At 43.4% G+C, this 12,137-nt stretch overlaps 1 protein-coding gene across 2 annotated transcripts in view; it reads right to left on the bottom strand.

Annotated features, from left to right (window-relative positions):
• Positions 1–12,137, bottom strand: part of Tekt3 (tektin 3) — a 45,663-nt gene that overhangs the window by 24,678 nt on the left and 8,848 nt on the right. The window contains exons 1-2 of one of the 2 annotated variants that reach the window (XM_021213788.1): positions 9,869–9,972; positions 2,337–2,944 (exon numbers count right to left, since the gene is read on the bottom strand). In XM_021213788.1, the coding sequence (XP_021069447.1) occupies positions 2,337–2,915 (579 nt within the window). In that variant the 5' untranslated portion in view covers positions 2,916–2,944; positions 9,869–9,972. Of the gene's footprint in view, positions 1–2,336; positions 2,945–9,868; positions 9,973–12,137 lie in introns of those variants that run through there. The other variant, XM_029546538.1, reaches the window with a different exon arrangement.

Below are 12,137 nucleotides of genomic sequence, written 5' to 3'. Positions count from 1 at the left end.
TTAATAAAATGGAAACAGAAATATCTCTAAATTTTATACTAAATTTTTTAGGATCAAATGAAATGGTAAACTGGAGTTTTAAAATATTCTTTGAGGCAGAGAATGTTAGTAATGACAATAAAAAACAGCATAAATTGCTAACAATGAGCTATGTAGGAGGTCATTGTGTAGCTAAAATGCTTTCTTCAAAACCTTTTCCTTGACATAGGACTATGTTAAACTTTCGTAAACACAAAATGTGAGCCATGTTGTAATATGTTATTGAACCATAGCTGAGCAAATTTCTAATTTTTAATAGTAAAAATTACATTTACTAGATGAGGAACTGGTGGATTGTGGGAGCTCTGATTATTTAAGTGGATATCACCACACTGACTTTCAGGACTCTTCCTCCAGCCCATGGTCCCACCGGTGACACATCCAAGTGCACGCTTTCTGCCCTAGATGTCACAAGTGTTCATTATTGGATATTTGATAAGCTACAATGACCCCCTGATTGATGTAATTATTGTTGTGCTAAAATTTAGCAAGCTTCCTCCTGCTAAGTGGTTATTTATATGTTCCTTTTTGAGGTTTATCTCTATGTGACCAGGCCCTTTTGACTCCATTTTGACAGTCAATATTGTAACCCACAAGAACACTCAGGCAGCAACTACAGGAGAAAACTCACATTAGAACCAATCAGAGTCCAGTCATCATGAAGGGACTGAGGAAATCAACCGAGTGTCCTGGAGACATTAAGTAATAGGGTATATGGTCCTGGTTTTAAGGATTTTTTTTTAGTCTCTAAGCTAGGTCCCAAGGAAGACACTGGGGGCTTTCTGATTCTTAACAACTTAGATGAACTCATCCAAAAATACCATGTGTGAGCACCTCCTCGGGACACAGGGGCTTATGTGTACTTTTGTATTTGTGGTTAGTGGAGAGGATAGGACATAAAGTGACACTGTGCAGAGAAGCCCAGAAGACTTCTGAAATCACTAGACCTTCAGCCCCTTGGTCCTCACTCTCAGATACCATGAGATCTCCTGTAAGCATTCCACACTGAGACACCTGGTGTTGGCAGTGCCCACTGAGAAGTTTACTAATTTATATCCTTTCCCAGCTTTAGACAGGGAAGGCCTTCTTTCTATAGTGGTGTGCATATGCGGTGGGAAGATCTATCCTGTGGTACAAAGGTCATAGGTAACTGGAGCCCACTCAAAGCTTAATCAAACACCAGTGATTAACTAAAGGGCTGCCTGTCTATCCGTGACAACTGGCCTACACTCAGCCCCAATTATCTTTTTAATAAAAGAATCCCAAAGATTTCTAAAGGGGTCCCATTTGATCGCTTATGCCCTGACACAGACTTCATGACACAAACTGAAAAATTTTGTTTCTTTTGTTTAAAAAAGTTTATTTGTGTGTGTGTGTGCACGCGCATGTGTGTGTGTGCACATGCATGTTTGTGTGAGTGGGCATGTAAACATGTGTGTGTACACGTGTGCATGTTTGTGTATGCAGGGTATATGTGTACATACATGTGTGCATCTTCGTTTATATGTATGTAGGTATATGTGTACAGGTTTGTGTGTGTGTGTGTGTGTGTGTGTGTGTGTGTGTGTGCATGCAGGTTTCTGTGTATACATGTGTATATGTGTGTGTGTGTCTGTGTATGTACAGGTTTCTGTGTATATGCGCACCTGTGTGTGTGTGTGTGTGTATGTGTGTGTGTGTGTGTGTGCGTGTGTGTGTGTGTGTGTGTGTGTGTGTGTGTGAATACACATGTGAAGGCCCAAGGTCAGTCTTGAATGGTGTGCTTACTCAGACACCACCACCTTCATTCTCAAACAGAGTTTCTCATTGGCCTGGAACTCACTGATTATGCTGGCTGGCCAGTGAACGCAGTGATCCCCCTGCCTCCACCCTGCCAGTGCTGGGGTTGCCAGCATATACCACCATGCCCTGCTTTTTCATATGGGATCCGGGGATCAAATTTGGATTCTCCTACTTGCAAGGCAAAGGTGTCACCGACTGAGCCATCTCCTCAGATCTTTCATCCTAATGTAGAAACTACAGAGATTAAACCGGCGTTAAGAGCCAAGAAGATGGCACATTCAGCTGGAAACAGTGTGTAGCATAATAGTGTTAGTCTGCTTTACTTTCAGAATTCATTCAGAAACTCACTATGTGTGAAATGTGTAAAATGGCAATGGTTAGTCATTACCTATCTATCCCATTTACATATTTATTAATGATGAGTGGTGTTTCAATGGGCAGCAGAAAATGTAATTTGTTGGAGATAACTATAACCACTGAGCTCCAGTGCCTTCTACCCTGACCCTCATCCTCACCTGCAGAGGGGCTTCAGTCTCTATCAATCCCCTCTCCAGCCTTCTCTTAATATCGGTCAGTGCATTCGTCTCTCCAATCATTTCATCCAACTCATGCGTGATTTCAGATTTCCAAAACGCTATGTCATTGACTCGTTCTCCCAGGTTTTGCGTAGAGTCAGCCTGGGTCTTCCGGATCTGCTGGTATTTGTCTTGAATGAGCCGAGATGTATCCACTCTGAGTCTCTCTGAGTTGTGCCGTGAGGAATTGGACTCCTGGAAGCTGACTAGATTGGAACGGTACCAGTCGTCAGGGGTGTACCTTGTGAAGAAGGTGGTTCGGTTGGACACAAAAGGGAGCATAGTGCTCTCACACACTCTCTGAGACATCGAGGAGTATGGGGCCAAGGTTGGGTAGTTGTAGGCCGTTTTGTAGTAGGTGCTCGGTCTCCATGGAAGGCTCAAGCTGTGGGTCAGATTGCGATGGGGAAAGCGGTCCCGATAGCTCGATGTTATGGTACCAATGGCTGGTAGAAAGCTGGTCGGTGCAGGTTGAGGGTGGGCATATGTAGCCGTCAAAGTAGAACCTAAACGTTCCATGGTGCTCAAACACAATTTATAAATCTCTCCTGCAAAAGAGGGATGGATGGAAGGAAGGAAGGAAGGAAGGAAGGAAGGAAGGAAGGAAGGAAGGAAAGAAGGAAGGAAATGTCAAATAAATTAATCTTATATAACATACCGATAAAAGGTTTCATCTGACACAGTACCAGCTTCAGTGTTACCAGGTTCATTATATATCTCTTCTCATACGTTAACAGTACTTTTTGGTGATAATTTTAAAGTTTCTATCCCCGAGCCTCTAAAATGCATGAAGCTAGTATGTTTTTATTAGTCATTTGAATTTTTGACATTCAAATGTTCTAAATTAAAAGACTGATCCTATCGTGTGCAAACACACGCGTGTGGCTTCATGTTATCCCAATTGTAGTTCCTATCATTCTAGAACATGTATCTTTTTATTTTTAGTTGAATACATTCATGGGCCCTCCTAGGGAGTCCAGGACACTTCAGACTGTGACATACATTTTGCAATATAATTCTGCTGGGGTGCTTATGGCTACAGACCTGTTACTAAGAGGGAGAGAATTAAGTCATATTCAACTTGTTGCGCTATTCAGATAAAAAGAAATAAGTTCCTCAACGATTAAATAGCTACATAACAATACTGTCTGACCAGAACCACAGGATAACTGATTTGTAGAACTGTGTTCAAATTCAAATCCACTCATAAAATAGCTTCCCGTGCCAGAGTGGCCCAAGTAACACTCGCTCCCTCACTGTGGGCTAAACCCCCCTCCTTTTCCTCCTAGTCACTCTATACTGGCGTCTCTTCACTTCAGTTTGGAACTTTAAATATTGCTTTTCTTCAAAGTGAGTTCAAAGCAACTTGAGGTGTTGGGGACCTTAAGTCTGTCTTGCTTCCAACCCGTCTCCCTGGTCAAATCCAGAAATAACATAGTTTCCTTCTAGCAAAAACATTTCTCCTTAGCTTTGCTTAATGTTTGACAATAAAAGATCTCAAGTCCAGAGAGGGTCACTTAGTACTCTGACTGGGGGACTTGAAGGGCAGAATGTCACATGGGTTCTTATAACACCTGCTATGCTGGTATCTTGAGGTATCACAATCCAGGATTGTCAAAACTGAAACCATATGAGACACAAGCACAATATGAGACATGAGGAATGGGGAAAAGCCGACTATGGAAAAGCAGCCAGAGTTTTGTTTTAGGGAAGGGATGGCCGAGGATCTGGACTAATGGACAGAACTTAGAGCTCAGGTCTGGGGATGAGTTCTACAAGAGCTATGTTATAACCGAAGCTGGAGCTCCATTCATCCATCCTTTAAAGCCACCCAGGAAGAGGGAATGAAAATCACCCCTTGATAATGCTTTACCAAAGTTCTCCACCCCTGTATTGTGTATTTGGTGCTCCTATTGGTTAAGAATCCTGACGATATCATGGCCTAAAAAAAAAAAAATGTTTAAAAACTCAAACAGAATTTCCACCTACATCCATGGTAGACTAGCCAAAACTGTACATCTAAAAACCTGGGTCCAACATATGAGACAGCTGCTCTCACACACTGGCTACAGGCAACACAAGACTGATCCCTGAAAACAAGGAAGCCAATAGTGAGCCATTGTGTTTGGGGGCAATTTCCAGATCACTGGGGTGAGGGGGGAAACACATGAAATGGACCGAAGTTTGGCAGACTCCGTATTGAGAGAACAACCAGACTCTGCAGAGGATTCAACAGCTAGAAGTTGTAAGCAAAACTCAAGCAAACAAGCTACAGGAGCACAGCTTAGAGAGCTACACAGTGGATGCATGTGAGTCTCTGACTAGACATAACCTGCATATGTGTCAAGGGACCCTCCTCAAACTTTGCCAGACACTGGGGGCAGAGTTGTTGGACGAACTATCTCTCCAGCCCAGAAAGTAGAAATGTGTACTGAGCAAGATTAGAATCTATGATGTTCCCAGGAGACAGTCAGCAAAGACGCCAGAGCGGTTACACAGTTGAAGTCCCTGGCTTGAGAACAGTTATTATGGATTGAACATGAAATCTCAGCCATGAGGTCAGGCTTGCTGCCTAGTCCCCAGTTGGTGCTGTTACTTTAGGAGGTTGCAGAAACATCCAGGAAGCAGGTTCTAGCCGGGGGTGTATCACCTCTGGCTGCTTGGCTTGCTCGCTGTTTGCTTGTTGGCCGTGGACAACAATCCTCCTGTAATTATACTCTTCCCTGATCATCTTGCACGTGGGCCCAAGCAACCTTTTGAGACCATGAGCCAAAATTCACCTTCCCTCCCTTGATTAGCTCTTGCCTGGTAATTTTCCTTAGTAATGCCAAGATGAGAACATTCTGAGGGCTCACTTAAGCAAAGCTGGACACAGGTCTCAGGATGATCAGACTGGCCAACAAGTGACTTGGTTTCCTGAGAACATCAAAACACTCAACCAGGTTGCATCGCTGTGTCCGGCAACCCGTCAAAAAATTACATACATACTTACAGACAAAAATATGGCCATAATTCAAGAGAATCAGTCTGTAGAAGCAAGTCTGGAAACAGAAGGAATCCTGGGAGGAGAACAACTGTGGGAGGAGCCAGATGGGAAACAGGCAGGACAAATGCACACAATATCTACTTAACTCATTAATTGGCACGGACAGCCGATTGGACCCTGGAGAAATAGATATTGGTATACCCAAGCCTGGTGAACAGGAAACAGGGATTTTTCTTTCAATGCTTTTGGTTTTGCTTTTGTTACTTAAAGAGAAAGACGAAACAGCAGTATAACAGCACAGGAATTGTGCCTTTGTGATGTCATGAGGAGAGGGACCAAATGGAAGAAAAAACTGAATACCTTCCACATGTGCGGGAAACTATTGTAGTCTTTAGATTATTATAAAAGTACAGAAATTCCACAAGCTGTAAAAAGATAAACAGAAACACACGAACACACACACACACACACACACACACACACACACACACACACACACATATATATATCCCAGTGCTACCCCAGGGCTTATCCAAATCAAGTTTCTGAAAGCCAGGCCTAAAGGAAAAGCTGAGGATCCAAGAGAAAAAAAAAAAAAAAAACAGCACAGCAAGAAGAAAGAATGGGTGTAGGAAGGAGCATGGGATTGTCAGAAACTACTCAAGTACGATGGCAATTTTCCCCAGTGTTTGTTTTGTGGTGCCTGGCACCAAACCCATAGTCTTTCACCTGCGAGGCCAGCATTCTACCAACGGAGCTACATGCTAGCCCTTGACAACGTCTTTAGAGAGACCTGGAAGGCAGCCTAAGGCAGACATCCTCTAGCAAGTGAAATGCCTCTCATTCTAGTTGGCTTTCTGTTGCTGTGATAACACCACCACCAAAGGTGACTGAGGGAGAACGGGCTGATCCATCCTGATCGCAGTCCGTGATTGAGGGATGTTGGGGAAGGGAAGGGAAGGAGAGGGAAGAGGAGCTGGGAGGGAGAGAAGGCAAAAACATGATTTACGAGGAAGAGAAAATAGGAAGAAGAGCAAAATAGCAGGATGATGGTCAGAAATCCAACCTTATTATAAATGATTTATATTAAACATCCTCCACATAGATTGAATATTAAATGTATATTATCTAGAAAAAGCATTTTAAATATAAAGCAGGAAATTTAAAAATGAAAGTATAGGAAAGCATGCAACATGTAAATAGTAATAAAATTTTAATTTACTATACTAACATCAAGCTAAGTAAACCTTGGAATAAGATCAAAGATAAAAATGAGTGGAAGGCTCATTCAAAGATGACAGGGCAAGATGGATCAGTGGGTAGCGTGCTCTGCTGCCCAAGCCAGGAGACCTGAGGCCCATCTCTGGAATCCACTTTAAGGATGAAAGGAGAGGGCCAGCTCTAGGGCTTGTCTTCTGACCACTACACATGCCCACCAGCACTCACACACATATCATACACATGCAATATTAAAAAATAAAATAACATTTTAAGAGATATAGCAATCTTGAAAGTCTATGAAGTCATTGACATAAATACATAACACAAAGATTGACAGGATTAAAATAAGGCACAGGCAAATCCACCATTGTAGTTGCATATCCAATCCTCTTCTGTCAGTAATTCATAGAAAAGATATACTGGTTAATATTCATTTAAATAATCTACACTAACTGGACCTAAGGTATCCTAAACTACTGAATTACACAAGTTACACATGTTTTCTGAATATGTCAAAATTAAGTTGTAGGTTGACAATGGACAGTTAGAAATTCCTCAAATAATAGGGAATTAAACAATACAGTTCTTAACATCTCATGAATCAATGTGGAAATAGCATGGGAGACTGGAAACTATCTTTAACTGAATGAAAACAAAACACAACCTATGTGAATTAATGAAACGCAGCAGAAGTTGCTACTAGGGCCAAGGGTATGTCTTCATCCATATTAGAAGGTGGTGAGCTCAAATCCATGATCTGTGGTGGTTTGTTTGTTTGGGGGGTTGTTTTGTTTTGTTTTTTCTTTTTGTGTTTTGTTTGTTTGGTTGGTTGGTTGGTTTAGTTTGGTTTTTGGTTTGTTTGTTTGTTTTTAGGACAGGTTTCTCTGTGTAGTCCTGACTGTCCTAGAACTCACTCTGTAGACCAGGCAGAAATTAAAGGCACATCCCACTGATGGGCTGTGTTGTCATCTAAGAGGTAAAAAGCAAGATAAACCCAAAGCAGAGGGGAGAGAAAGCGAAGAGAAACATCCACAAAGCAGAAATTGGCCAGACTTACCCAAATAAAAAGAGAAGACAAATTAGGAAGGAAAGAGGGGTCATACCACCCACTGTAAAAGTGAGGAGGCTAATAAGGTCACACTACTCCCAACTTTATGCCAACAGTGGACAGCGCAGGCCCAACAGGCAGTTCAGAGAATAAGGGAACCTGCAACCAACCCTGAGGAGCTGCATTCAGGTCCAGGGACCCACACGGTAGAGAGAGAACTGACTCCTGCAAGCTGCCCTCTGATGCCACGTATGTACCTCACTTGAAAAAAGCTCTGGATCAGATGGCCGATCGTGTCTTTTCCAGTGTTAGGCCTCCAAATTCTAACTCAGGCCCTCTCCAAGCAAGTGTAACACTTGCTAAACTTGCTAACACTGTATTCATCGTCTGTCTGCATGGAAATTCAGGAAGGTCTTTGGGAAGACGGATGGAAGTAGCCACGGGGACCATGGCTTTTTGCTTTTTAAATTACATTTGGAGACAGGTGTGGTATGCATGCTTTAAATTCCGGTACTTAAAAGGCTGAGGCAGGTGGATTCCTATGAGTTTTGAGACCAGCCTGGTATACATAGCAAGTTTCAGGTCAGCCAGGGTTCCAATAAGTAAACATAAATAAATACATTATATTTTGTTACTAACAATAGAAACGAGATGTGCTACAAAGTCAAACAATGTTGGGCTTTATTCATTTAATGTGTGATCAACAGGTATTAACATACTGAAAGTGCTATAGTACTCAACTATAAATATTGATTTGCTAAAGATACAATGGACCCCACCAAGAATACAAGTACTGGAAAGATCCATTTACAATTCAGAAGATGAGCTTGACTTGAATGGATGTAGTTTCTTGGCATATTTTAGTCAAGACTTTAGGATCATAAATATTTAAAAGAGCAAAAACCTATACAGAACATCCCCAGAAGAATCAAGTACAGAAACTCCATTACCTCTCTCCATGCCCCGCCTCAGATCAGTGGCAGGCACAGGCTTGACGGCTGGCTTCATAGACAGACCCACAGGACTAGAACCAGGTCCACTGGTTCCAGTAGCTAACCCAGTGTCAGATGGGACCAGAGATACATGTTAATAAATACCACACTTAGCTAGAGCTTCTCTCCAGATCATATAAACATTTCGCCTTTTAAACAAACACTGAAATTAGAATCGATGACTTGGATTTCAACATGAAACACTGCAGCTTCAAGGTTAAATAAGAACACGGGGGGGGGGAGACTTAATTATCTGTAAACAAACAAACAAACAAACACAAACGAATTCTTCCCCAGGGCAAGGGAAATGAAATTCCCAGCTACTTTTACTGTCATACCTGTAGGCCCATAGACACCCATATACAGAAACAATTAGAATGCCCAAGAATTGCTCTCCAGTAATTTTAAGGGAGCAAACTAAAAGGGAAGCTGTATAGGTGATGTGAAGTATATTCATAACACATTTGATGCAGATTGTCTGTTATATACTATACACTTAAAGCAACACCTGTGTTGGCATCTGGATAAATATATCATGATAAAAGTGTAAAATATGCAGAATATAAGGATATACTAAATTCTGGTAGGTGAGAGCCCTGGGAAAAGAGGGCCACAAAGCAGGCCACGGTTGTGCTTGTAACCGTTTAAGGGGTGGACAGGGTGACTTGGCATACAGATGCTATTCACTGAATTAATGTGTGAAATATTTCGTTTATAAAAGGAATAGAATATTTTACCAGGTTCATCAAATATTTTTACCTATCCATAAAACAGCTTCCTTTCCTTAATAACCAAGCAAAGAGTGGTCCCCGTTTCTCAAGTGTTTGCTTATTACAACACTGTTAAGTACCAGGGCAGTGTTGAGAGTCTTGGTTTTAACCGCAAAAAAAAAAAAAAAAAAAAAAAAGCAAGCAAGGAAGATGTAACCGAAAGTCTCCCAGGACAGGGAGTACCAGAGGACACTAGCCTTGGTTTGAATTTCAGAAACATGTCCTCCCCTGAGCTACCTAGAAGCCTAGGCTAAGAAAGCAGCCCACAGGAGGGATTGGGTTTCAGACACAAGCTATACTCTGAAAAAGCAGGTGAGAAACAGGATGGATGCCGCTTCCGTAGACCACAGGATGGAACAGCAGACCTGGGCTGCCTGGGGACCGAGGATGAGACATCCTGGACTCCCAGTCAGGTACCGCAGCTCTGGGGGCCAGTAGTTTCCTAGATCACTCACCTGTGCGTGCTGTGGACCCTCAGCCACCCTAGAAGCTGGCTCGCCCCGCCCCACTTGTCATCAAACCGCAGCCAGGGTCCCTAGTAGCAAGCGAATTGGGTACCAGCAGGGAAGCCCTGCCCTAGGCGGTTGCTATGGACGCTCACGAGCATAGTAACCGTGCAGGGATAGCGGGTGTTGGGAGACTAGAGCGTCCAGGAGGCACTGGAACTCTGGGTCCATTCCAAGGCGCACCAGTGACCTTTGGGATCTTCCCTCTGTTAAGTTTCCAGTAAACACAAATAATATTTCTGTAGACACCGGCCACATGTTTTACTTACAAGTCCATCACTGTCACATCCTTCCAAGCCCTGATAAAATTTATTATACCAGGTGAGGGGGTTGGGGCAGTGACTGAAGCTGTATATATTCATTGGCCTAGCCACACCCAGTGGTAGAGCCATCCCTAAAATGCAGACCTAGAGGGTTTAATACTCCTTGAGGTGACATCCTAGCTGCGCCAGTCCTAACAATTCATACTGGTAACTGTTAAGAGGAAAGAAAACACCCCCCCCCCTGCGCCGCCACCGCCAGTTAATCACTCTTGGTGTTCCTTGTGTGCCATTCCCAGCATGAGGAAGCTCCCAGAGGACCTTAACATGTGACGATAGGCATGCAGAGGGGAGTGGGTAGTCAGTTTTACCCATTTAGAAACTTGGTTATTACAGAGGCTAAGGCCAACTGAAGTCATAAGGTGAACAGAGCCAGCCAGAGTGGTACCAGCAGGGTGCACATTAGGTGACTTTGGCTTTCTAGCAATGAGCACAGGATGCTTGTCTCAAGAAGCCGGGTGGTGGGTAACTACAGAGACCACCTGACGGTCCCATGCTTAGCCTGGGTGCACAGCTGGGTACGCCACACAGAGGCCTTCGTATCCCACGCAGGCCTGCGTTGCTAGTTCCAGTCTCTTTTTCCTGTTCTTCTTCCTGATAAGCAACTCCTGGTCCTGATTCAAGAGGCTTTCCCAAGCAACCATCTTCCTCTCAAGTGTAGTAAACTTCTTTTTCTTGATTCTCGGGATTCGGGATGGGCTTTGGTGATACCCCCAAGCTGCTGCCAACATGATCTGTTACCTCTTGGGGTCTGAGAGTTGGAAATTTCTGAACCAAATTTAACAGAGATCTAGTGAAGATGGAGCCATCTTTATGCTCTGTGTTGTACCATCTTCAATATGATGTTGACTGAGCACTGGTCATCCAGTGTTTGATTTAGAAGCCGGGGAAATCACAGTACAACCTGGCCTTTGAAGGCATGAGCATACAAGTGTTATAAACTCCCTGGTTAAACTGGGTTAAATCGATCCACTCTATTTACCGGGGATGCAATCAATTTAAAAACAAAAGACCCAAAAACATATGTCAGATACCCTTGTATGATTGCCAAGTGCTTGCCAGAATTAAAAGTTAATTATCATCCTTGCCCCTTACTGTGCTTGGCACAAAGGAGTTAAGCAGCCACCATTCATGGTTTGCACACACACATGTGCTGCTTAGCAGAGGAGGACACTTACCAGAGGTTTGGATGTAGAGAGGCAATGGAGCTGACGGAGACAACTTTGCCTAAGGAGAAGGCTGCTTGAGGCCAACTCTATAACTTCCTTCCTTTGTCCTACTGTCACCAGACTTCCTTTCTAGTCACTCTGGGGTTTCCTATCACTCAGTCATCAGCCATCAGCCTTTATCCAGAAGCCACCAGCCCTGTGCCAACTGCACTTCCTCATCTGAAACCAGGCGCAGCTTTGTCTGCCAAGATCCGGGGACTCCGCCCACCGGGTCCATCTCAGTGGCTCACTCATGCTTCCTTCTTGTCTTCCCAAACAGAGGTTGCTATCCGTGGGCATATGCTGCTCTCTCACTTGGCTACTCTTCAAAAATCTCTACTTAGTTCTGTGCACCTTGCTACATACTCTCCTAAAACTCCTGTTACACATCAGGCCCTCTGTGAGAACAGAAGTTAGCTTCCAACTACAGGCAAACCAACAAAGTTGGCTCCAAACTTTAGCATGTCCATTTCCCTTGTCCATGATCTTTTTGTAGGAAAAGATTTTCTCACTAACATTTACTTGGAAGCACAGTGCAATCCATGGTCTAGATGCCTGAAGTAGCCCTTCCACCGTCTCACCACCCGCTCCTCTCTGTGCCTAGGGACCTCCCACTGTTAGCTTATTCCTGCTAAATATGCTTCTTCGAGTATTGACCTTCCTTTCCTTTCCTTTCCTTTCCTTTCCTTT

The sequence above is a fragment of the Mus pahari genome, chromosome 14 (genome assembly GCF_900095145.1).
Source record: "Mus pahari chromosome 14, PAHARI_EIJ_v1.1, whole genome shotgun sequence".
Lineage (NCBI taxonomy): Eukaryota > Metazoa > Chordata > Mammalia > Rodentia > Muridae > Mus > Mus pahari.
Note: the sequence above shows the minus strand (reverse complement) of the source record. Positions and strands in the feature narration are given on the sequence as shown.